The sequence below is a fragment of the Ostrea edulis genome, chromosome 9 (genome assembly GCF_947568905.1).
Source record: "Ostrea edulis chromosome 9, xbOstEdul1.1, whole genome shotgun sequence".
Taxonomy (NCBI): domain Eukaryota; kingdom Metazoa; phylum Mollusca; class Bivalvia; order Ostreida; family Ostreidae; genus Ostrea; species Ostrea edulis.
The window spans coordinates 11,602,733-11,629,982 of NC_079172.1; the positions used below are offsets into that span (position 1 = coordinate 11,602,733).

At 35.4% G+C, this 27,250-nt stretch overlaps 2 protein-coding genes, 1 long non-coding RNA gene and 1 other non-coding gene across 5 annotated transcripts; 2 read left to right on the forward strand and 2 right to left on the reverse strand.

The window, feature by feature from the left end:
- Positions 1-565: 565 nt before the first annotated feature.
- Positions 566-14,232, reverse strand: LOC125658434 (eukaryotic translation initiation factor 2-alpha kinase 3-like). The gene is made up of 18 exons (XM_048889700.2): positions 13,885-14,232; positions 13,434-13,563; positions 12,520-12,717; positions 11,807-11,937; positions 11,577-11,689; positions 10,361-10,476; positions 9,495-9,639; positions 8,968-9,099; positions 8,187-8,312; positions 7,613-7,727; positions 7,118-7,208; positions 6,906-7,000; positions 6,670-6,792; positions 6,270-6,413; positions 4,927-5,710; positions 4,574-4,738; positions 1,866-2,027; positions 566-1,728 (listed from the first exon to the last, which is right to left on the reverse strand). The coding sequence occupies exons 1-18, from the start codon at positions 14,094-14,096 to the stop codon at positions 1,561-1,563; spliced, it is 3,150 nt and encodes a 1,049-aa protein (XP_048745657.2). The 5' UTR covers positions 14,097-14,232; the 3' UTR covers positions 566-1,560.
- Positions 14,233-14,273: 41 nt separating this feature from the next.
- LOC125658435 (uncharacterized) lies at positions 14,274-26,758 on the forward strand. Of its 2 annotated transcripts, XM_048889701.2 has the most exons (7): positions 14,274-14,430; positions 15,639-15,706; positions 15,819-15,988; positions 19,996-20,096; positions 20,407-20,568; positions 21,345-21,547; positions 21,973-26,758. In XM_048889701.2, the coding sequence occupies exons 1-7, from the start codon at positions 14,365-14,367 to the stop codon at positions 22,118-22,120; spliced, it is 918 nt and encodes a 305-aa protein (XP_048745658.2). In that variant the 5' UTR covers positions 14,274-14,364; the 3' UTR covers positions 22,121-26,758. The 2 variants fall into 2 exon arrangements, with proteins under 2 accessions (XP_048745658.2, XP_048745659.2); XM_048889702.2 differs by lacking the exon at positions 20,407-20,568 and having other exon boundaries at positions 14,289-14,430.
- Trnat-agu (transfer RNA threonine (anticodon AGU)) lies at positions 14,675-14,748 on the forward strand. Its single transcript has one exon. It is a non-coding gene; the product is annotated as a tRNA-Thr (tRNA).
- On the reverse strand, positions 25,128-27,106 carry LOC125659227 (uncharacterized). The gene is made up of 3 exons (XR_007363998.2): positions 26,679-27,106; positions 26,001-26,130; positions 25,128-25,805 (listed from the first exon to the last, which is right to left on the reverse strand). It is a non-coding gene; the product is annotated as an uncharacterized LOC125659227 (long non-coding RNA).
- Between the last annotated feature and the right edge of the window lie 144 nt (positions 27,107-27,250).

Sequence of the window (27,250 nt, forward strand, 5' to 3'; positions counted from 1 at the left end):
GTATGTGATATATATGTAACATATGTTTCAGGATCAAAATATGGGTTGCATTGAAAATTTGAGGTTTAAATTACCAACAGCGTCATGGCCTTTCCAGTGCTCCTATGAATTTTTTTATTGGCCTTCTTTTTAGATCTAGCATGAAACAAATTAAATTAAAGCAAATCAACCAGTAAGGGACTTGCTTATTTTACGTAATTAGGTCATCTAGAACAGTCATTCATTCAATTCCTTCACTGGTTGACTTTCTTTACTGTGCTAAATATAATTAAAGGTTATAGACTTTGTATGGCAAAATATGACGACCAAGTTTTTTTATGCACATATAAACTGACAGTTTTAAATGATATGATTATTCATTTCAATCTGTCTTAAACATGCAGTCAAGCATAGAGGTTGGTCTGACTTTCCCAGCATTGATATGACCTGGGGTACAGGATTATATTCTGTCCCTTGTGTCCTTTAGTTTGTTCTGTGCACTGGATAAGTCTGGGAAAATTTTCTCCTAATAATACCTGTTGGTTTGATATTTAATAATATGGTCATAAAAACAACTTGAAGACTGTTAATATTATCAACAATTTATTCTGGGTTTTATATTATTGCAAAAATAAAACAACTCAAAGAACAGATAACACACTTCTCCAGAAATCACATTCTCTCACTGACTGCTAGAGAAATATACAGGCCATTTTCACAACTGGAAAGTAAACTAAAATACATGCATATTTAACAATTATTTGAATATCCTATGAAAGCACTTTGGTATGAACAACAATTAAAAATACTTAATATGACATTTCATAATTTACAATCTGATTAAAATTGGATCCTTTGATTCGCTCATGAATATCGCTACACAAGGTTAGACTAAAAGGTCACTAGATTTTAACCCCATATGTGGTTTCGTCAGATCCTTGTGTAGCGATATACTTGAGCAGATCAAAGATCTAATTTTAATTAGATTACATAATTCCATATTTCAAAAAATAACAACTATTGACTAAAAAGATATCCTAAATTTATATATTTATCAATCATGTAACTATCTATTTTAAACTTTTTTCATAAATTAGGCAGATAACATACACATCAAGTGTAATACGCAAGAGAGATTCCGTTACAACAGATGCACTTCACAGGATTAGCTGACTACCTTGTACATCAGGACAGCAGTATTCTTCACTGTGTCATATACTCTAATTCTACATAATAGTTAAATTACTAATAGGAATGTTGAATTTTATTTACTGCGAAGTACCACATGCATCATGCTGTCCTCCCACGTTCATTAATATATTTTTTAAATTAATTCACAGGCTTTAGACTGTGAACTAGTTCAGCAGTGTTTTTCCTTGCATTCTTATCAAAGATAACAAATATTCAATGTCAAAGACCATGAATGCATAATAAAAAATGATTGTAAATTGAGGAACTAGTTAAAGAAAAGAAAAAAACAAATGCAATACTTTTCCTTTTGCCATTTTGTGTGGCCCCAATACTGTTTGCTTGATGCGAGAAGTGAGTAGAAATGCAACACGAATTTGAAAACTATCTACTTCATTCATGTGGCAAAGACCCACTGCTACTAGATGATATGGTACGATCTCGATTAAGTTTGGGCAGATGCTGGGCTCGGAATTTCTCCAGTAGTTCACTGTTCAGAATTTCTGCTGCTGTGGGTCGTTGTAATGGCTCAAATGATAACAGCCACTCCACAAACTTGTACTGCGAAAATTAATGAAATGTTAAAACTTAATTACTATCAAATATATGTATGCAACAATCAGGAGATTTTCTCCATTTAATTTGTTTGAAATCTTTGATAAGGATTCAGAAATTTTAGGATTTTGAAATATAGAAACCTCTTCATGACTTTTCGTGAATTCATCTGGAAAAATCCTCTTCTTGATTTCCATTAATGTTCTGACCCTCTCCATTTGAGTGGAGAAGGAATACAGCATTTCAAACAGAATCATTCCAAGGGAGAAGATGTCCACTTTTTGTCCATAAGGCTTCCCCGTCATCTACAGAAAGAGAAATTAAATTGGATTTACATTGTCATATACAGTCCTTAATGTTTCCTGGTTCAGATACATTGTCATATACAGTCCTTAATGTTTCCTGGTTCAGATACATTGTCATGTACAGTCCTTAATGTTTCCTGGTTCAGATACAATGTCATGTACAGTCCTTAATGTTTCCTGGTTCAGATACATTGTCATATACAGTCCTTAATGTTTCCTGGTTCAGATACATTGTCATGTACAGTCCTTAATGTTTCCTGGTTCAGATACATTGTCATGTACAGTCCTTAATGTTTCCTGGTTCAGATACATTGTCATATACAGTCCTTAATGTTTCCTGGTTCAGATACATTGTCATGTACAGTCCTTAATGTTTCCTGGTTCAGATACATTGTCATGTACAGTCCCTAATGTTTCCTGGTTCAGGTACATGTACATTGTCGTATACAGTCCTTAATGTTTCCTGGTTCAGATACATTGTCATATACAGTCCTTAATGTTTCCTGGTTCAGAGATAGAACAACTGTACTAACCCCTCCACAAAGAGTATTATCTGTGTTCAGGCACTTGGCAAACACATACATTTAGTTGTATGCTAATCTTGCATTGTTAATTTTGTTTTTCTGTACTCTAAATTTTCTAAATATACATCTGTATAAATCCTTTTCCAAACTGCAGACACAATATAAAGTTGATGACTGGAAGTGTCAGCTGACAAGCTTAACCCTATTGGGCTCTGACACCTACTTACGACTATCACTAGTAAAAGTGTCTGTTGATTGTTATCGTTTCCAAGATATCGCTAGAAAATCGGCCATATTTGATTAATAGTAGTGATGTTTGCAAAAAATCTGATATTTTTCTAATAACTGTATTTCATAAAATTTTATAACAATTCCTGAAAATTTTAAGAAAATTCATGGAACCATGTTAAGAAATTTTCTGAACAAAAAAATAAATAAATAAGGGAAATATAATAAACAGTATGAAAACAGAAGGTCTTTTGATTGAAATGAACAGTACAGTCTTCTAATACGGGACTTTCGAGATACGGATCCACTCTGACTTTTATCGCGCGTCAAACGTAATTGTAGGGCATGTCACTTCCGGATTACAATAACAACTAAGTAAACAAGCATGGAATTCTTCAATTACTATCAAATTACTGTATTAAAATGCTATTTTTTAAAGAAAGGAAGCACTACAACCATTTATAAGAAAATGCATTTGATTAAATTATGTGAGTTGGCGAGGAAAACAAATCTAGTGAATATCTTGAGGATATCGGTAAAACATCACGTCTTCCATCCAAGGATTCGCGTCTAAATGCGCCTTTTTCCTTCCATCTAATTTACACCCAGGTACTAAGCACCAATAGTGAATTGGATTGTCATTGTGGGACTGCGCATAACTCTTTACGGACCGTCTGCTAGCGAAACACCATTTGTAATGATGTCAACTTTGCCCTACAATTGCTTACTATCACGTGACCGCGGTGTATAAACGTCAAATCTAATAGGTCGTTCCGTCACATCCCGAAAGTTCCGTATTGAAATGGAAGACCTTAATTAGGACTTTTTTTACGAGGTTTCTTGAATATATTACTTGTTTGCACAAAACATAGTTAATTGCTACTGAAAAAAAAACCAATTGTATATGTGTATTTATTTTGATTACGCTGATTTTGAAATTCCAGATGCTGCAATTGCAGCAAACTCATAAAAATATATCAATATTGATGCTGAAATGTATTATTATCAACACAATTCATGGTGAACAAAACGGCATTTCAACTGATGACAAAAACGCAGCTGACTTTGATTGGGACATGAACGCTGACCCAATTTTTACCTTAGCAAAGATAAATGTTGTGTGCGCACTCTGACAGTTTAAAAAGCAGTGATAACTTGATGTTTAAATACAATTATCAGACAATTCAAGGTATCCATTATGCAGTTGTTTAACAATAAATTCATCACTGACTGATGTACAAAACATTTGTGGATTTTTTGTTTCACTTGGAATTCACATTTTTCTGTTTAGTAAAAATTTTAAATTCTAGTGATTCTTCAATTTTTTTTTTAATGAACAAGTTCCATATAACTGAAACATCACTATTGATAATATAATGTTTAACAAAATGCCTCCTGTTTACAACAAAGTGGAACCAGATCAAAGTCAATATTAAGGTCAAAGATTTTGGTGTCGATGGAAAGGTCTTGCCACAAGAAATACACATACCAAATTAATATAAAAGTTCTACTTCTTATGGTGTAAAATGTATGACCAAGGTTAAAGTTTTTTGCCAAAGACAGACAGATGAACAGGCCAAAAACTATAATATGCCCCAAATTTTCAATTCCGGGGGTTGCATAAAAACGTTTCTGTGTTCTTCAACAACACACAACATGGTTTAAAATTCAGTGTGTCAAATTTCAATATAAATGCAAGTAGAATCAGTGATTGGTGCAGGTCCCCTGAATGATGTTGTATATAGAACCCACCATGCATTTATTGCAAGATAAACATGAGTCACTGGTCCTTACTTGTTCAGGGCTCATGTACAGAGTAGTTCCCACTTGAGAAGTGTGTTTACGGAATGGATTAGAATCGTAAGAGAATTCCTCCATCTCTTCATCTGTATGATCAGTCACCAGGCCAAAATCACCAATCTTGATCACTCCATCATAGGAAAAGAAAATGTTGGAAGGCTACAAAAGAACAAAATATTTTCTTGCAATTATGCTCTTAGATAATACAAATGTAAATGTATCTTAAATATTTGTAATTAGTCAAACTTGAATATTTCTAATCTTTTTGAAATCATCAATATACTATTACAACTTCTGCTATAAAGTTTACAGAAATGCCTTTTATCTATTTTCTTGAATGTTACTACCTTGAGATCTCTGTGCATCAGTCCACTGTCATGTACATATTCCACTGCACTAACTATCTGACCAAACATATCCCAGATGGCCTCTGAACTCCGTGGCGCACTGGTGCTGGCACAAAGCCAGTCCTTCAGCGTTTCCCGCCGACAGAGCTGCATCTGGATGTACAGATAGGACTTCAGTGTGGCAGCACTGGACTTGTCCAACTTTCTGGCAGAGTGTGATCTTTGTTCTGATAAAGACAGGGTCTTGGGTCTATAATCCCCTGATTCACTTGGAATGTCTACAATATGTTTGTTATGGCTACTCTCAGTCTGAAAGACTATACCACCACTGCTGCTACTCTTACTACTTTTGTCTGCACAACCTGAGTCTTCAAACACTATACTAAAAGAGTCATTTTCATCATCTCCTGAATAATGTGTCAATTCAGAAAATGGTACTATATTGTTGGCGAAGCTACCACTGTCGTCGCTATCATCCAAACGAAATTCCACTTCTATTGAAGATGACTCTTCTTCTATCCTCTGTCCAAATACACGACGGGAACTGTCTGTTTTTTCCAGTGAAAGGTTTGCTTCGGTTACACTAAATTCTTGGCTTCCTCCAGCCCGTTCATTGGAGGTGATGACATAGCGATCGTCGTTAATGCCACCCCCAAATGGGTTATTGCTATCTTTTTTCTGTATGCCATTATCTAATACTATGTGAATGCTATCGGGTCCTTTCGAATCTTTAGGTATGAAATTGGTAGTGGAGTTGCATGGTGTTGGAATACTAGTGCACTCACTGAAAATAAAATTAAAATGCAGTAAACTGTATTATTATGATTCAATATTGGGCTATAGTCAAATTTAGCACATGACTGAAACATGTTGAATGTGGTAAAAATCAAGTGTGTACTGTTTAATACGATGGGGCATAATTAGGCAGTATATACATTAACTTTTTCTTACCATTTAGACCCATTAGCACTACTCTAGCATACTTTTATCAGCAATTGATACAGAATTTGAAAATCACAACTCCTGTCAATAATCAAATTAATCCACAAACACCAGGTGTAACACTGCTTGCACATGTATTTTCTACCAAAAGAATTGATCCTAGAAATCTCCAATTTATATCAAGAGATGAAGCGAATCTTCCAGAAAGGTGTCATAACTGACTTTGACCTTTCCAATGAATAGATTATTCTGAAGACTTTCCCTTTAAAAAATGCTGAGAATTTGTAATTTGACCTCTATTCCCCTGAGTTATATAGTTTGAAATTTACAGTAGTATCTGAGCTTCAATGCTGGCAATAATGATGACCTAAATGTGGTGTATATAAATTTGTGATCCCTACCTGTCAAACGCTTCCTGATCTCTATTTTCCTGCCATCCAACTGGCGGAGTTTCCTCCCATGCTTGGAAATACCGAACAATTCCAGGATGATCAAGTTTGGCTAGTGCTCGGACTTCTCTCTTCATTTTATTTCTAGACTGCTCACTGTAAAAAAAAAAATGGAGATTTTAAGAGTCTTTTATAACTTTAATAGTATTTCATTTACTTATTACATATTTTTACTATATTTGCATTAGCATCAATTTCATGACATTTATTCGAATTATTTAGAAAGTTTTCAGGTAAACATGCAGTGACTTAATTGGCAAAACAGAGCAGTGAAAATGTGTTCCATAACTACGATTTATGTGGATATATTTCCTATATGAGTTATTTCCCTTATATCACAATTTTTGCTCACTTTGTTGGCAGTGTAATCCTCTTGATGGCATAACAACACTCATCCACTTTATTTCTGGCCTCAAACACGATGCCAAACCCACCTTTACCAAGCACCTGTAACTGGTCAAAATCGGCCTTGTACCTGATGGGTAAAATAATTCCTAGCATTAGGAAAAAAACAGTATAACTAATTACTTGATGATATATGTGGCAAAAAAGTGTGAGCAGAACTATGAGAATATTTTTTTATTTTACCTTGACTCGTAAAGGTCACCTCTTTTTTCCACGTTGTCCAATTTTTCACTTGATAGAGTCCTGAGGCTCTCTGCACTCATTTCTTTTTCAACATTCTGCAAAAATACTTCTTTGTATTAAAATATTCCTCCCACATTAATAATTTTGTTAGTCAGCTTTCCATGTGTAAATGCAGACACACACATGTACAAAATGTAATAACATGCACATACCATATGTTTCTTTTTGTATATTCTTCTGATCTTTAAGATGGTCAAATTCAGACAAACAGATGTCAGGATACTGATGGCTAATACTTCTTTCCTGAAATCCAAACAGATGTATTAAGGTGTGAGATCAAATGTTCCATGTCAGACAAATTACTAAATTCACAAAGTTTTCATCAAGACCACCACCCCCCCTCCCTGAAAACTAAATAAGATGAATGCTGATCCAAATGGACTTTCAAGTTTAAGTGCTAATGCTAATAACATACTCGTATGTCTTTTCTACTGTTTATTCACAAACAAACTCACTGCAAAATAAATATCATGTGACGTCGGATGACAGAGACTCATAGGAGTTTTTACCCCCACCCCCTTCTCCCTCAACTAATTGAATTTAGATTTTGATTTGACATTAAACTTTTGGAGATACACTGCACTCCCAATCTAACACAGCATCATGGTCTCTCTTGAAATTCTAAATGTAAGGGGAAGTATACACACCAGTAGTACCACAAAGACATGTAAATCACGTTGGGCATACTCTCCGCAGTCTCGTTTAACGCATCACAGAAATTTGCAGGAAGTATAATGTCTGGGTACAAGTAATAACCATTATCTGAAATGTCAAAAAAAAAATTACTTATGTAATGTGCTTATGTATATAATTCCATTGTTATTTACTACAAATGTTTTGATTGAACAAAAATAAAACTAAATGAGAATTTACACCATTAATAAATCCAAAAACGTTATGTAACGCCTGAAAACAAATATTAAACATAGTGCTGGGAAACTATTTAAATTTTTGAAATTGATAATACAGGAAACAAATTGGAATTAAAGAATCAAACATTCTTTTTGATGAATTTATTGATAATAAATGATGTGTAAACTCCGGACATTTTCATCTTATTTAGTTTGTGAGTAAAATGTCAAAAATTTACACATTGATAAATTCTTCAAAAAAAATGTTTAATCCTATATTAATAACATCTTCATATTACACACTTAACTTCAGTACCATCCACTAAATGCATTTCCTTAATGAGCTAAAAAGGTTTAAGTAGATAATTACCAAATGGATAGTTTTCATGCCATACAGTAAGCCCTGTTTCGTCGTCTCTCGCTTCTCCATTGGCTATCAATGGCAGACTGCTGGGATCTCTACGATTTCCACGGAATGTAGGGGTCCTTGAAGGCGCTAAAATTTAAATATAAATTTTGTATTTACACAGATCAGGAAAACATTGATAATTTTCTTATTAATATTAAGGTAACGTTTTATCTTATAAAAGTATAGATAGTGTACTTATTTCCATTTAGTAGATTTAAAACTAATAAATTATCAAATAAAATAAATAGGTCATTGCACTTTTTCAGATGTGAGACATACATAAATAGAATCATATATAAACGTCAAGAAAACTGCAATTTTCCATTTACAGTGTAATCAAAATTTCGCAGAAACTGGTCATAATGATATAATAGTATTGATAGCAATTTCATGAAACTGTTTCTTTACATAAAAGTACAAAATGTCTGTGAAAAATAAAGAAAATCTATTGCATAATGGACTTGATAAAGAAATCAATAAAAACAGAGTTATTGCCCTTGAATTCAATATTTTGAAACATTGAATTTATTCAAATATAAAATTTTGTTTTGAAATATTTTATAATTAACAAGATATTTTACAATAACTATCGGAAAAGACCCCAATAACATTTATGTTCCTATCAAGCATAAAATTGATTAAACCATTGATTTTGCAAAATTTGATGACATCACAGGACGGTGCAATTACTTTAAAGACATTATTTGGGATATATGACCCCCCCCCCTTTCTAAACACTTACCAGTGTTAATAAGTGGTTTCCAAGCAACCCTAGGAACACGAAGGACATTGCCACGGGAATGGTGAGCTGCATTCATGACATTCTCCTGCATGTGCATGGAGGGCTGTACATAGAGCTGACTCTGATGCATACCTGTAAACAAAAGCAATGGATAAAAACTAATTCACATAAATGATAATAACTCATTTAATTAAAGTGCCAGGCCTGGATTTCTCAAAAAGAACTGAACTGAAGTCGAAACTTGGATTTAAGTCTGAGATTTTACTCAAATTTTGACTGCTCATATAGAAGAAAACTCAAACTTAAGTTTGAGATTTTTTCGAGAAATCCAAGCCAAATCTGATCATAAATACTGAAAGTAAACAACAAAACCCTAGCAGCATTTTTAATATTCTCAGAATTATCACAGGTACCCTGCATCATTACCCCCTGCAATATCAATATACCGATTTGAGTGGTTTATTTTTTTTTTCTTGGTTGAGAATTGGTCCATTGGTTGTAAAGCTTCCATGAGATGAAGAACCTACCAACATAGAGTAGAGGTTGGCTTGCTGCTGCCTCTTTTGTGTTTTCAAATCCGGACAACGCTGGAATGTGTTTATTGTCAAACACACTGATTGACTTCAGAACTCCGTTCCTTAATATCCAGGCTTTGGCCACTGGACTGTCAAACTGAAATTTTAAATATTTTTGTCTTACACAGTTTCCCCCATGTTATTAAATCATCAATAGACATAAAACTGTACTGGTCAAATACCCAAAAAACCTAAATCATAGTACCCCATCTCATTTTTTTTGACTTTCAAAGACCAAAGTGGATTCAAAGACTTCCCATGATGAAAATTTGTCAAGAATTTCTCTACTTTTATTCCAAAATAAACTTACAACTCATCGTGTGGCCACTTCCAGACCGTGACTTTAAAACACACGAATTTACAGTACATATGAATGCTTGCATATCAGTTTGACAAAATAATGTATAAGTGATATTTTTAGTGAGACACAAATTTAGCAATTTTTCCTTATGGGTAAATATATTTAGCGAGAGTTAATTTTAGCGAATTTATAATTCCAAGGAAGATAGCTATTACCAATGATATGGAATAAATTGTTAGCCATATCCAATTTTAGCGACCTCATCACTCTTGCTGATAATGCCAAAATTAAATCCTCGCTAAAAATTCTGCTTATACGGTATTGTACCCTTGTGGTTCTTGAGAAAAAGATTTTCAAAGAATTGGCATATCAATTTCTGTAGGTTTCAGCTCTGATAAGCTAAAAATTGAATAAGCATCCTCTTCAAATGTTCATTAAATCAAAAGAACTCCAGTATTGTTTTCTTTCAATTGGCACCGTTCTAGTGCATGTGATAAATCAAGTAAAATAGTGTCACCTTGTGCTTCCAGTCCACAACATCAGGATTCTCTGGATTAAGGGCAACCACCATTCCCTCTGGTACTATGATTTTAATAGAGTCTTCTGTGTCTAAAGCTTCCGGTGTTTCATCATCTACAAAAATAGATATTGGTGATTGGAGTCTATACTAGAATGACACCTACCTTCTATAATGCCATTTAATATTGTCTGAATGTTGTTTGTATTGACATTTACAAATTACCTTTCACTAGCACTTGCACACACAGGGGCTAAGCCCGTTTTGGGCCCAAACTCTGTGATACCATAAATATAGAAAAGGGTCTACATGTAACTCTGATCCAGATAATAAAACTACTCACTCGCTTCAAATTCCTAAAAAATCAGAAACTAGGTGTAATATGCGTAATTTGTCAGTCTCCTTGAATAGATTAATGTTTTGAAGTAAGTAGCGTATAATTGATGTGAAAATTTAATTGACAGGTTTGAAATCTTCCACACTAGTTTGAATTTCGCTGCTGTCATAGGCGAGAAACCACTCGGTGACCTGGACCGGTAAATGTCCTAGTAAAAATAAACATGTGAAATCGAGGACGTATATCTTGTTATTCTAAGAACCTGTGGCTTGAAATTTGGCATGCAAGCAGTCAAAACATTAATCTATTCAAGGAGACCAGCAAATTACGCATATCACACCAAATTTCTGATTTTTTAGGCATTTGAAGTGAGTGAGTAGTTTTATTATCTGGATCAGAGTTAGACCCCTTTCTATATTTATGGTATCACAGAGTTCGGGCCCAAAACAGGCTTAGCCCCTTTGTTTGTACAGTGATAAACAAATTATAGTACTGTGTCCACTTACACATCGTAAGATACCTACGTTGATTACGCTTCATTCCATTCTCCATTACCTGTGGATTCATTCATACCAATTCCCTCATTCTCATAAATAATGATTGGAGTTTACTGTCTAATCAAATTAATCCTTATAGGAATAAAACGCTTCTGATTTTAAAGGCAGTAATACTTTAACCTCACTGTTGCAGCAATATTGTCTTTACAAAAGTGTGTACAAAGGGATTTACTGCTTGGACAAAATTGCCTTTGGTCTTCCTTGAGCAACCAATAAAATTGCCTCATTAATTATTCATTATTGAATCAGTATGAATGGACACACCGTGATGGAGAGCGGAACGGAGCGTAATCAGCCATGGATATCCAATAATACCACTTACTAGGACATGCTTTAATTCCAATATCCTCCTTCTCTTCCAGTGGTGTTGCATCATGCAATTTCTGGTCTCCGGGAAGCATTTCTATCTGATGGTTTCCAACACTGAAGTTCCATCTATATAAGAAAGTTGAAATTAAAACCAGCACTGTACAGTAAAGGGCATCATTGAGAAAGCATATTCAATTACGATTTATCTTTCAGCAAATGATAAAGGTCAATAATTTGTCTTACTTTTCAATCCCGTTCCTGGGGTCCACTGACCGGACAGTCTGCATACTCTTGGTCACTACTAACATGTCTTGATCATTTAGGTCGCCACTCTCCAAAACTTTACATCCCTCAGCAGTACAGAAATACCGCAGCTAAAATAAAACCTTAGTTTTATTCTTTTTCTTCACACTACAAAGGCCTTTATTGACATATTAACACAGGAAAACCAAGTTTCAAATCAAAATCACTTTACGTACCATACATGTGTACAAAACTAAGACATTTCTCAGTTAATGTTGCAACTACTCTAATTCATATCATTTACTATGTTTAAATCTTTCTTAACAAATTGCTAATCATCTCCCCCCTTCTAAGAGAGATCCTGAAATGAACAAACTTGGGAGATTTTTCACCCAAAGATGTTTTGTGCCAAGCTTGATAGAAACTGGCACAATGTATCTGCATAAACAAGATGAAAATGTGAAAAGTTTACATGCCATCAACTAATGACTGATAAATTTTGATCAGAAAAGCTCCATGAGCCTTCAGTTCAGGTGAGCTAAAAAGGACATACAGTATGTGTAAATACAAGTCAATAAACATCAAGATTGTATACCCATTAAGGATACTTCATGTCATGACCTCAAAAATAAAAACAATAAAACTTACTTAAAGACCTTGGAAAAAAACCAAAACTCTCTGTTAAATTTTCCTTAAAATCGAACATATTGTACCTTTCCTGTAACTGGATCCATTCCAAAGGAACTGATGTCCTTTCCACCCACCATCATGGTTCTGTCGGACACTTTGAACGAGGAGCTGAGAAGGGCGTCAGCCGTCATTGGGATGGCTTCAATGCTTTCTCCATCATACTGGTACAGAGTACCATCCAACGACGGGATCAGTCTTTTTCTTACACCATTCTGACTTATCTAAACAAAACAATGTAAATATTCATACATGTAATAAGGGAAAAACACATGTGGTAAGGACTAATATCTGCCCAAAGTAATGCTGTAAAAAAAAATCTAATATTTCCAGGCACTGCATTTCCACTATCTAACCTTTTTGGATTTATTAGCAAGATACAATTGTCATATTCACCTTTATATACAAAATTATTCAAAGCAACATTACAAATTTACACAGATATACTGGTACAATTCTCATATATCAAATGTGTAAACCCCAACTATACTCCTGAGAATTCTAGATGTAGATGTGATTAGAACTTCATTATAGATTCCTATCTTAAAGTCTAGCCTAGTTGGAGCTGGAAATAGCCATTGCTGCATCCAGTCTTTTTCCAAAATCTAGTTAACATAAGAGAATTCTTATCAATAAGACCAGAAAAGGTGATTGATCAGACAAACATTCCAAAATGATGATCAAATGACAAACCAATCATCTCAAGTGTTTTCTAAATCTAACACACGTGCATTTACTATTGTCACTTACTATCATTCTAATGGTAACTACCTCTGTTATATTGACACATTGCATGTGCCATTCATCTTTTATCCACATTACTAATCATGTAATTTATACAAAAGCTTCCACGTGTCAAGTTTATTCAACATGTCAAAACAAATAAAATTACAACTACATATACATTACATGCATTATTCTCTAGCTTAATAAAACATACATCAAGGTTGCTAATACTGGAGGATAAGAGGGGTCGAGGGTCATTTGAAACAGTCCAGTGAAGTCTGCCATTGTCTAAGACATCCAGGGCAGACAGCCGTCCATCTAAAGTGCTGACCAGGATTAGGAATCTGTCAAAACAAAAATATCTTAGTTACTTAAAACATGGTAATGTTTAATAAAATATATCTATGTAGTAATTTTTCATGCTTTTTTTTTTTTTATTATTTATTCTATTTTAGAAATTAGAAACACTCTTAGAAGTACAATTGTATATTGAATGTGTTGGCTTAGTAGAGATCTGGAACTCTCCATCATTGTCATTTCTAATTATAGAACATGCACAATCTGTTGCAGACAACTTAAAGCATACATCACACCAAAGAAAATCCCCAGCAGTGTTCTACAACTACACACAATAACTTTGTAAATAAACAATAGAAGTCACTGACTTTTGTTTGGAAGGCCTGCTGCAGGTCCCGCCATCGGCATTGGTGACAAATCTTTTAGCTTCATCACCATGTTCATGGCTGTGATCGCTGTTGTACAAAGAATCGCTAGTTGCATTGCTGCATTTTATGGAGTAGAGGAGCGCTCCAAGCGAAGTAACAAAAAACCAGGCGACAGCTCTCCATCTGCGATTTCTCCTACCCATGGAGACCATCAGTCCACATCTGAGTCATCAAAGTTTAAACTGACGTAATCTTCTTTCTATTTTATTAAGGAATGTTTATAAACTTCTCTTTGACGGATATGATGTCAAAATGCTACGTGTCTTTCGATTCATATCTTCCGGTCAGGTGATAGGGGATTCCTGAAGTCTATAAATATATATGTAAAAATATAAATGAAGTTATCCCCCTTTGCAAAACTGAAAGTAGGTTATAGATTTTTATTTTTTTTTGGCGGAAGGCAGTAAATTTTGTTGAATAATGATTTTTCGTATACTGGACGGTGGTGCTGGGTCGGAGCTACACGATTTAGGATACCACGTACATGTAAGCGATCGGTCAAAAATATATAAAGCAGCATGGATTTTATCGAGAAAACTCTGAGATGGGCTCGCGAGGGGAACGTTGAATGTTTATTGTTACTGCATATAATAGATTAATATGAACTGAAAAATATGCAATACCATTAGAATGCATATACAAGAATGGCATGCATATAACTTCTAAAACTTCTATGAATATGATTTGGCCGTGGCATTTAAGTAGTAAATTTGACGTTATGATTTCAACTGGCTCCATAGCTCAGTTGGTTAGAGCGCCTGTCTAGTAAACAGGAGGTCGAGGGTTCGACTCCCCCTGGAGCCTTTTTTTTTTTTTTCCCTCTCCATTTTTTTCCTTCCAAATTTCACAACTTTCTTACCCTATATGGTTAATGTTAACAAAGTGGACATCTTTGTGTGTTTTTTTTGTTTTTGTTTTTTTTAAATTTATTTTTTGGGTCATGAAGACAATGTTAACTTATGTAAATTGCCGCAATGTTTTAAAATCTAGTGCAGCGAGGACTATTATTTCTATACATATTATGATATATATGTACAATGTATCTGAAAAACTGCTAGTTAGATAGAATATATAGTTTGTTTTTATAAAATTCCATTTTCCTTCCAATTATAAAAGAATTAAAACATATTTAATATCATATCTACCCACGGACATGCCTATGACTGTATTGAACTATTATCAACGGTATCTATCAACAGTGTGTCCAAATTCTAGGTGTCAGGTTTTAAAGCTCCATATTTAACAAAGCTCATTTCAAAACAGGTAGCGCTTATAAGAAAGAAAGAAAAAACCATGTACATGTATGTGATTATACATAAAATGTGTAAGTGATCAAACAACGCTGAATTAGTTAGCATGCATTTATAAGTTATAAGCTTGAACAGATTGATGGAAGGAAATGTCAGTCGTATCTAAGATATTTTGAATACTGTACATCGTGCTTTTAACAAGGAGACATGGGTACATAGTCTATTTTAAAGCATATCGTAAAATGGCTATAGTTCGCTTCTGGGAACTCGGTATCATTAATGTAGTCTAATAAAGAGAGCCATACCAAGAAGGGGGTTTTGATTTGTGTAAAAGTTTGATTCAAAATGAAGGGAAAGAGGGACTTCTTATACATACTAGTACTTTATAAGAGGATAGGAAAATTGCTTAATTCGCCGGATCATACAGTTTGATGTTTCTTCCAGGAGGATCCATTATGGTCTGCTAGATTGCTGGACACAAATCCTGGAGCCATAAAACAGTTACACAAGAGGTGATACACAGCAAATTATCAGACATATAATTAAACATTCTTACCAAGATCAATGTCATTCATTAAAGAATATAGTTATATACTATACATACTCATTTAGAATGATTTATAGTTATTTAGAGGCGGGAGCAGATACCATTATAACAGTGACGTATCAGGCGACAGTGGCAGGATTTGAGAAGTTTCTCGGTGTTTCTACAGAGAGAGCCACAGAACTCATCAAATCTGGAGTAAGCCTGGCAAGAGAAGCATGTCATGAGGTGCCCCCAAATCTTAAAAAAGGCAAGAGACTAACTAAAAGTCTTCAAGACTACAATTTTTTAAATTAAATACTGGCCATGTAAACCTGTCTAAGCACAAGAAACAGGTGTAGGTTTGTGGAGTCCATGTACAGTAAAACACGGTTATACCGAACCTCCAAGTCAAGCAAAAAAGTTCATTATAACCAAACTTCATTATACAGTACATAAAACACGGTTATAGTGAACCTCCAGGGCCAGTGAAAAAAGTTGATTATAACCAAACTTCATTGTATACAGTAAAACAGGTTTATACCTAACCTCCAGGGCCAGCAAAAATCAGTTCATTATAATCAAACTTTATTATGCCTAGTTCGCACTACGGTGCGATCTGTAACGAAGGCCATGACTGACCATTCGTAGTTGATCGTGGAAGTTTTCTGGAATTTCAGCTTTTGATACCAGAGGATGTGAATTAATACGTTTTTCTACGAATTGTTGCGCTTTGGTAAGGAAAGGTCACGATAGATAAATTTCAGGTGTCACGATCTGAACACCGTTCAGACACGATCACATACTAGTACATGTAGGCTTACGTTCTGGAAAGATTGTCCCGATCAAATTCACGAATGGGCCTCGAGTTTATACGATCATCACGATCCGAGTTCCCGATTTGGGACGATCATGTACGTGCAGATACGCTGGGCCACTTTGACAGTCAAAAAATTTGCTACGATCAACACGACTGACGCCAAGATTAGGTAAGATTTGATACGATCACCACATTTAAGACCACGATTTGTGATAGTGTGAATATAGCATTATACAGTCAAACACGGTTATACCGAACCTCAAGGCCAGCCAAACCAAATTTCATTATACAGTAAAACACGGTTATACTGGACCTCCAGGGTCAGCAAAAACAGTTCATTATAACCAAACTTCATTATACAGTAAAACCCGGTTATAGCAAACCCCCACGGTCAGCAAAAACGTTCATTATAACCAAACTTTATTATACAGTAAAACACGCTTAACCTCCAGGGCCAGCAATAAAAACTCAGTTTATTTTAACTAAATTTCATTATACAGTAAAACACGGTTATACCGAACTGTCAGGGCCAGAAAAACAGTTCATTCAATCTGATTGAAATACAGATCTCTCAAATAGCACAGAGAGCGCTGTGCGCTATTTCATGTATTTGAGAGATCTGTATTTTAATCGATTGCAGTTCATTATAACCAAACTTCGTTATATCCAATAAAATTTTCGTTATTTTCCTCTTGTAGGAGAAGAAATATTACGTTTCAACAAGCATTATTTAATCATAAGCGTGTTCGTTATAAATGTTTTACTGTACATATAAGAGTAACAATACCATATATATTCTGGGTTTTTTCTTTTTTCTTTTGCTCACATGGGGGCTGAAGAAAACTTTTCTGATCAAAAGTTGTACATTTTTGTTCTTGTAGTTTTTGCTGTAGACTTTTCACATTTTCTTCATTCAATGGTCCTGGGGTCTGAGTGCGTCCATATTTCGAATTTGGAATACATGTTTATATGTTGAATGAATATTTCCTCAACTAGACAGCAGATGTGGCACGATAGAGATCTCTCTCTCTCTCTCTGCTCAAAGGCCATAAGCGCAGAGCATAGGCCTAAATTTTGCAGCCCTTCACCGGCAATGGTGACGTCTCCAAATGAGTGAAAAATTCTCGAGCGGGACGTTATACAACCAACCTATATCAACAGTGAACTAAACAATGATGCCCGGGACTAAAATCTGCATATAACATAGATTTAGAGATTATTATGGGATCTTTCCAAATAGCAATATTAATGGTTACAGTTTGTGAAAATGATATGCATGTACCCTGAGGCAGGCAAGTGTAAATGTATATAGCGGTCCAATAGCAGGACTTGGTTTATTGTTTGATCCACTATTTAAGTGTTCCAGCAAGATCTCTGTATGAACAGGGTGGGTCAGGTGACTTCCAAAGAGGTTACTAGTCTTAGAATCAGACCGCATCTAACAGCCAATTTAGAAAAAAATAAAACTGAAATCATATCCTTCTGGAATAAACTATGAGTGCAAAATTATCGAACTTCTCTAATGGGATATAAGACAGAAGCCATGATGATAGTGCCCGTCAGGAAATAGTGTTACTGATGGATGATACTGCCCGTCAGGAAATAGTGTTACTCATGGATGATAGTGCCCGTTCGGATTTAGTGTTACTGATGGGTGATACTGCCCGTCCAGATTTAGTGTTACTGATGGGTGATACTGCCCGCCCAGATTTAGTGTTACTGATGGATGATAGTGCCCGTCTAGATTTAGTGTTACTGGTGGATGATGGCCGTTTCCGTCAAATCGAGACATTCAACCCTGCATGTCGACCATGATTAAAAGTAATACCTTTTAATATATACCTGTTAAACACGGAGACCGTACAGAACATCACAGCCAGACACATTGGCAGTATACTCGTTCACACACCCACTAAACCTTCTTAGTATTTTCAAATGCAACGAAAATCTGCATGTATTTTAATCAGTAAAATCGAATGTTGAACCCAAGGTCATAATCCTTCTCCATCCTAGTACGTACACCAATATGCACTAACTGTGCAGTCTGAAATTAATAATAAGTACACAGTCACGTGTAAACTGCTTTGAGATGTACTATGCACGTGTCAACTTGTACCAATCGAAATATATAGTTCGGCGTTTTCCGTCAAATCGAGAAGTGACGGAAAAGGTCGAGCGATGTTCCGATTGCTTCTATGCAGTATGCAATCCCATCTAAACTATATATTGAAGTTTCACAGGGACTTAGTTTTAGGATAGTATTGTGTGTCTGAATATAATTATTTAGTATATTGTGTGTTCTATTTATAAGTCTGTCTTAATATAATAACGAGAAGCAAAACAGAACTTGTTTATATCAGCTGTTCTTAAATTAACATACTTTTAATACATTATGAACGATGTAACAAAAAGTGTGTTAATTCAAGAACAGCTAGCGCTGTTACCAGGGTGTTTGTGTTTTGATTTTCTATATAATATTTAGACATACACACAATACACTTAATCTTTGATTATATTTATTATATTCAGACACACTTTTACTGATCAACAAATACATGTATACTATTAACAAACAAAAGTTGGCAAATTGTAAATATTTTCTGAATTCTCGCCGATTTTGCCAAGTTTGGGTCATGTGTCGACTTTTGAAACTTCGTTATGTTTTTACTTTGAAGCGGAACATCTGAAAATACTGTTTCTTGAATGTCTTTGTGATAGGATTTGGAAGGTTTGAACTTGATATCTTTCATTCTTAATTAAGATGACATACATCATTTAAATCAGTGTGGCATTTTTATCGGGGGGGGGGGGGGACGCGAGATCATACGAGATTTGGGCGAAGTTCATGTCTTATTCCAAAGTTTTATTGCATTACGATTGATTGAATATTGTTTAATGTCCCTCTCGAGAATATTTCACTCATATGGAGACGTCACCATTGCTGGTGAAGGGGTGCAAAATTTGGACCTATACTCGACGCTTATGGGAGGGATCTTTATTTTGCCACACCTGCTGTGACGCGGTACCTCGGTTTTTGCGGTCTCATCCGAAGGACCACCCCAATTAGTCGCCTCTTACGACCAGCGAGGGGTACTGAGGACCTATTCTAACCCGGATCCCCACGGGATATTGCATTACGAAGATATAGTATGCCACAGATTTGTATTTGGAAAATATTCTCGATTTGGGAGAAACATTCATGTACAGTAATGTTTTATGTAGGAACAGAGAGACGCGTGGCTGGGTTGGTTGTTCATGAACAGTAATGTTTTATGTAGGAACAGAGAGACGCGTGGCTGGGTTGGTTGTTCATGTACAGTAATGTTTTATGTAGGAACAGAGAGACGCGTGGCTGGGTTGGTTGTTCATGTACATGTACAGTAATGTTTTATGTAGGAACAGAGAGACGCGTGGCTGGGTTGGTTGTTCATGTACATGTACAGTAATGTTTTATGTAGGAACAGAGAGACGCGTGGCTGGGTCGGTTGGACCATACGGCGTGTTCTTGCACGATGGATCCGAATACAGCGGGTATTACGTTGAAAGTATGACACAAAAGGTATATATATATATAGGAAAGATATTATCCCCTAACTATGAAGAACTTTAACGTTTAGAAATCTGGGGCCCGTTTTACAAAACAACTTACGACAAAGTCGCAAGTCTTGAATTGTATTACATAATTATTAGTTTGAAAGAAGGAATTAAAACGTTTCTGAAACTTAATTTTCAACATTATTTCTTCACTATTTTACATTGGAGTGAATTATCTCACAATAAGCGGGATAATTCCAATATGTAAAGATGGTCGTAAGTTCTTTTGTAAAATGCACCCCTGGTCTTATATTCAGTGTGGTGTGTTTCCTTAGGAACTGATAGATTGGCACAGACCTCAGGTCACTGCATTGTTGGACGGCGGGGTGGATATGTTAGCCGTGGAGACTATACCAGCCCTGAAGGAGGCGGAGGCGATTTTGGAACTTCTTAAAGAGTTTCCGACGGCGAAAGCTTACTTCACTTTCTCATGCAAGGTTAAATATATTCGATGCATGTTAGAATGTTTCGAGTTGAAGCCATAGAAAACTTAAAACATGCACACGATATATGTACATAGAAAATGACAAAAGGGCATAGAAACAAAATATTACTTCCCTAGCTTACGTAAGAACCGTTCCTAACATACAAATATGTCTCTTAAAATAAAAACAAGACTGAAGAACCACAATTACGACAAAGTGTAATTTATCAAAACAGTAAGCATTAAATCTGCGAGGTTGTAGAACGAAGCGTCGTAATTCCCGAAGGTTTGTAAACGCGTTATTTTCATAAGGAATTATTAAAAAGTGCCAAGAATAGGAATAAACTTACCATGTTTGCTAAAGAGAAATATGTTATTGACGTTAATGGTGTCAGAAGAAGGACAGGCCTTTGTGGAAATTAATCTGGTTGTTTATTGTTTGTTTAACTTTTAGTCATTCGCGAGTAAAATACGATTTAAAACTCGGAAACATCTGGCTATTGGAAGAAACTGTTCGAGAATTCAGTAACCGTGTTACTATTAATCCAGTAACTGTACTTGATTGACACTTAAAAAAAATCATATAAAGGTATGGCATCAATTGAAGTATAATGTGGTACCTAAAACAACAAAATTACGTTTTCCAACTGTATATTTAGCACTGACAGTTGATAATAGACTTGATAAAAGACATAAGCTAATTGTTCTTCCAAAACCATGTAATTTTACATCTCTAGTCGATCTACTGCGTAAGAGGCAGATATTTGAGACATTTTGGTATTTGTAAAGGATGGAAAGTACCTCTGCCATGGAGAGAAATTCTCTGAAGCCATTCAGATTGTGATGTCATCAGATCAGGTGATAGCTGCCGGTATCAATTGTACTCATCCTAGTTATATCTCGGAACTCCTCGACAGTCTCCGTCCCTTGCAGATTTCAAAGCCAATAATTGTGAAACCCAATAGCGGAGAAGGGTGGAAATCCGGAGTAGGGTGAGAAATTAGTTGTCCTGTTATCTCAGTATTCTATCAGTTTAAGACTTTGGTCCCTAAGATTCTTGACCCATATTGGAATGTCACATGACGGCTTTTCGTAATTTTCATTCAGCTTTTTTTTTATTTATTATTTTTTTTTTATATATATACATGTGAAGCATAGAAAGTGATTCAGACAGAGAATGGATTTTTTTGTTTAAGCATATGATACTATCAGTTCACAGCTAGTATCTCTTTTATAAATACCAGATATGTACATAGTGTACGACTATTCCCTTCCCTGAAGCCCGTAATGTGTTAAACATTCTCAGATTATGATATACTGGTACCCCACCACTAGTATCATACTAAATATATTACTTTTATGCCTCGTGTATGTGTATCGACGATGATGGTAATTTATAGTTTTGTTACTTTGACAGTTGGTGTGGACGAGGGGAGCAGTCACCTCTGGAGGCTCACCTAACCGCCTGGGTTGATAAAGGAGCCACGTGGATCGGTGGTTGTTGCAGAATCAAACCACATGACATTAAAACATTAAAAGAATATGTTGAGCACATTGTAAAATAGAGAGAGTCTTCTATGGATGTATGTTAGAAGTTAATGGTCACGCGTAAATTTGGCCAGTTTGCATTACACATGTGTATTGTTTGTATTTGTTTCTACGTTTATCAACTTCAGCAATTTTATTAAATATTCAGTTCTCGTTACAGTCCAGTTTGTCAATGTTTGGTGGGTTTTTTTAAGTTTTCAATCTGTTTGACATACATTGGACAAAATGAGATGCCATTTATATCATCTGTTTGTTCATTCACGATTGTGTATTGATATTTGACGTCACCTTTTTTAAAAGATAAGCATGGTGGCATGATTTTTATTGTTACCTATATTTCAACAAAAGGAGGGTTTAAAACGACCTTCTTGATTAATACCTTTATATTTTGGTCATTTCCAAGGTTATATTTCCTATAAAATGAGATTTACAATTTGAATAGAAGCTGGGCGAATCGCGCATTTAATTTACATAATGTGGATTCATTAAGAACACATATTTCACTTGAACCCCTTCTCCGACAGGTCTTTTATTGTACAACACATTAACGTGGGTGATGAGATCACCTCCCAGTCTGCAAATACGTTTTGCATAACCTTTCGATTTTTATTTTAAAGTATAAAATTTTATTATCGTTATCATATGGGTCAAACAAACAAACAAAAAGAGAACAGATTATAGGATCAATGAACATATACACACTCACACATACACATGCATATGCTTACATAAAGCACATTCTTTATAAAAATAGGTAACGTTTGGGTTCGTGAAACATGGAGTTGGTGAAATAATGTTCTATGTATAAAATAGATGCATACGTAATCCTACAGAAACGTGGCCATCACCATTAAAATACCAACAGATATGTCCAACTGTTATGGGCCACTATTAAGATTTGGCATAAGCAGTGTCCTCATGGTCAGTGTAAACTTAGTATTTACATAAACCAAAACCACAGCTTGTCCAGGCCTGTACCAAGTGACCATAATTTGATATGAGAAAATGGGAGTTCATTTGTTGTATATGCATAAAGGGTGTTGCATTCCTGTTCCCATGGGAGCATATGTTATTGCATCATCTCGCACGAGCATTAAGTTCCTCGGGAAATCAAAGTGCATTCAATATTGGTAAGGAAATGTTAAAGGTGCATGACATTGCATCATCTCGTTTACATGTAATATATAAAGCACATGGGTTCCTTTTTGGAATTTAATGTACATCTGCTCATTAATGGGGAAGGAACTCTAGATACATGGTATTGCATCACCATGTTTACATTCACCAGAATTCAGTGTGCATTAGTATCGATGAAGGGTTTGGTGCAGCGGATTTTGTTATTAGTTGGAATGTTATGTGAGCACATGTTCTCATGAACGGTAGGTAGGGCTTTTTTTCCCTTGAAATAGACCGGAATTGTTAACACACGGCTTTGTCAACTTTTAAGGCGCATCTTTTAATACATGTATATCAATTATGAAATGATAACTGCATTTTCTGGTTGGTGTATTTTTCACCAGCATTCTGTAAACAGGAATGTGTTTGTACATTAATAATGCCTGATTATTCATCTCCCACACCAAGGGCACCCAAGCAGGATATCTCCTTTCTTTAAAATACCACTCCCCGGTAAATAAACTACGAACTTGCAATACCATCACGATAATGTGATACAGTATAAACTGATTTAATTCCTTTTGAAAGTGCAATATAGCCCGCATTATCAGCAATCCAAAGGCTTGAAGCCAGTCCATTTCATAATGCTGTATATATCCCCCTCCAAGAAATCGGACAAAATATCTTCACTCTTGGCCACATAAAATTTTCCTGAGGGGTCGCTGACCAAACGAACTATTCGCTCTTGCGACGTAGTTTTGAACCCCATACGTAAAATTTGCAATTTCATGAAAAGGAAGAGAAAAGCAGAATAAATTCAAGGACAATTTATTTCCTTTGACATAATCAGAAGAAACTGGCTGGTTTCATCGGTTCTTCACCTTTCAATGCTGAACAGGCGAGACTGGACTACCACCAGTCTAGAAACATTCAATGCAGACAAATTCCCAATCCATGAAGACGCGTTTTTTAAAAAAGAAATATCGGTTAATTAATTCAAAATAATTTGAACTGTCAGATCTATGAATTTAATTCAAATTTTGTTTGGTTAATTTGACAAAATAACAAGGACCTCCACTGCGTTCAGTATTTGTCAAGTTTATCTGGTTTACATCTTGCAGAGTGCGTTCGATGGCATCAGGAGGGTGAGTTTGATTGACAATGCAAAGATAGCAGAGTGTCCTTTTCACCTAGAGGGGTACACGTTGACAATGCGCTTTTCTGCCTCACTTCACGACATCTTGTTTTCTAAATGTAATTCAAAATCATGAGCGATCCTGAAAGGTCAATGTCACGATTAATGCAGCGGGTTATATAGCATTGTGTTGTATGTGTGTAATCGGTGGCTTATTAAACTCCACTTCAAGTGACCGCGATAGCTGACATAAAACTTTAACTAAAGTACAAAGTATTTGAAAGCAATTGTAGAATTAAGATATTTTATAATAGAGTTTTGCTTTTTTATTGGCAATGCGATCATCTATTCATGAAGTTTTTTAATATCAAATGCGCTAGATGAGTCTTAAAATCGCCACACTGACTTAAAAGTCCAGCAAAATTGAATTTGACCATACTAATGACAATTCTTTCGAATTAGGAATTAAAATTTTGACAATTAATTTTGAAACTTATTAAGATCAGTGCCATTGGTGTGTTTATTACGGATCAAAGGGTAATCGGATTTCTATAACTACCGGTAGAACGGGCGTGTTTGTTTAAGGGCACGGCCTTGACCCAGAATCTGACCACTCTGATCACGCTACGCTAAGCTTCTTTTTTTCCAAGGTGATGTTCAAACTTTCACTGATCCTGTTCTCCTGAGTCACGTGGGGAGAACACATCCACTATGTCGTCTGCTGCACCTTCATGATTTTTCCTTTTTTTCAGTGCATATAAAAAAATAAATGCTGTAATTTTTCATTTTTATTGAAACATAACAATGTTATAAACCCAGTTTAATTTGCATTACATTTTCCAATGAAGAGTTTATGGGGAGAGTTTGCATAGCAAACAGTGAAAACATTTGTGAAATATAGAATGAAAATTGCCCTTTGACTTGGATACAGATTTCACGTTTACAAACGCACGACAATTATGCCGTTTGTCCGTCAATGAACGGTATTTACTATTTATCCAGAATTTCTCCATTACATGAGGAAATATTGCACCTTTTGATAATGAGACATGCAAGCCATTTATAGTAACGTCAGAGCAAATGATACAAAATCTGAATTTTGCGTCAAAGTCACGTGACAGTTATAAATTCACCAGTTGTGGACGGGTAAACTGAAAGACGTCAACCAAACGCACCCTGTGTTTGTCGGATTTCTCATTATGTTCATTGTTTGAATAGCAATTACTTTTGTATCACTGTAATTGCAACATTGTTTCTACAGAATGAGGGGTAGGTTGGCACGCCAGTTCTTGCCAGCTGAGCACAGTATAGAGGTCGACAATACGTTGGCAGGAAGTTGTCGTTGAAGTTCCGGTGATCAGCTATGTCTCTGATGAGAGCGAGGCAGATGTACATCTGACGGATTCGGACGTTCCTGTTGATACCACGCCGTCTTCTGGATTTCACAACTGCTACAAAAAAGAAAAGAAATTTAATTTTTTCTGCACTATACAAAACCTGACCCGACATTTATTATGAAGACTTTAATCTTTGAGAGACGCGTCTTAAGAAATTGACCAGTAACACGGATTGCTATTAAAGATATTTATTGGCTTCATTAAATTGAATATTTGCGTTTCTGAGGAAATATTTTCAAACTTTTGTACCTTTTTTAATTCCTTCAGGTGCATGTCTCTTGGACAAAGCATGCTCCGTCGGTGCTGAGTCAGACAGCACCACCATCAAAGAAATGCACAACAGGGTGCAAAGGAAAACTTGTGATAGATCCATTTTAGTCTGAAAAAACAACAACAGAATACGTCAATTCTCTAATGAGTATTAAAATACATTGCTCTGGGTAATGAAGAAATTGCAGAGTCGGCTTTTGACCAGTGGGCCGGGCGTGATAATGATATATAATTATAGCAGTTAGCCAAAAGTCATGGATTGGAATAAAGGCATTGAAACTTCACAATACATGTATTTGCCTAAAGGTTAACCACGGCGGACAACGTGCCTGTGGTTAACCGAGAACAATGAATGAAACCAGCTGACATGACGAATTTTTGGTTTCTTAAAGTTATGTAACATTTGAAGGCTTAAAAAATAATTATCTTTTCTTATTATCGCAACTATTTAAAGGAAATAATACGTTACTGAATATGCAGTATTAAAAACTGAGTTTCAATATTGCACAGACCAAACGTACCAACTTGATACTCCAATGCAAAAGTTAGAAAACGGTAACAAAACCTGTACGACTTGCCTTTAAGAATACCATGCAACAAAAGTAAATTACTAAATAGTATATAATTTTTTGTCTAAAAGAAAGAAGGTAGACTTACAATTTGAAACTGAACACGTTGCCTTGTGGCGTCCTTGCCTAAAACTTCTTGATCCTGGATCAGCTGGTGTCGGTGCGATCGAGTGTTCTTCGGACCGCGTTTGCCTTATATACCCCTATGCCGGTTATAAGAGGCCCACCGACAGGAGCGCGGTGGAGTTGGTTATTTGCATCAAAGACATTTTAACTATCAGTTTGTTTCTTATGGTTAAATTTTTCTGTCTTTAGAATCAATTTACAAAGTTGAATTATTATATTTTTGTAGCACTTTTGCAGATTAGTTCGAAATTAATGTATCTTCAGGTGTGCCACCTGTAGGAACTCATGCAAAACAGGTCGCCTGTTTCTAGTAAAATCAGCTGATCGTACCGGTGCGAACTAATTCTAGCTACAATGCTTAAATTCGTGTTGTTGCAAGTACAATGAATAAAAAAAGAACATAAATATGTTTATCTAAAATCGCACCACGTATAGTTTTCAAGGTTGTTTCTCTCTCTCTTTAATTCAGCTTGTATCTGAAGCCTCATTACAAGTGACATATTTTTTGGATGACTCAGTTGGGGAATTCTCTGG

Bases quoted from the DNA above. Each gene is read 5' to 3' on its own strand.
- LOC125658434 (XM_048889700.2), bottom strand. From the start codon at position 14,096: ATGGTCTCCATGGGTAGGAGAAATCGCAGATGGAGAGCTGTCGCCTGG. The intron at 7,209-7,612 runs GTGTGTATACTT...TTTGGATTTCAG, and splicing joins ATGTCTTTGTGGTACTACTG to GAAAGAAGTATTAGCCATCA. The intron at 2,028-4,573 runs GTAAGGACCAGT...CTCTTTCTGTAG, and splicing joins TGTACATGAGCCCTGAACAA to ATGACGGGGAAGCCTTATGG.
- LOC125658435 (XM_048889701.2), top strand. From the start codon at position 14,365: ATGATTTTTCGTATACTGGACGGTGGTGCTGGGTCGGAGCTACACGAT. The intron at 15,707-15,818 runs GTGATACACAGC...AATGATTTATAG, and splicing joins ATAAAACAGTTACACAAGAG to TTATTTAGAGGCGGGAGCAG. The intron at 21,548-21,972 runs GTGAGAAATTAG...TTACTTTGACAG, and splicing joins GGGTGGAAATCCGGAGTAGG to TTGGTGTGGACGAGGGGAGC.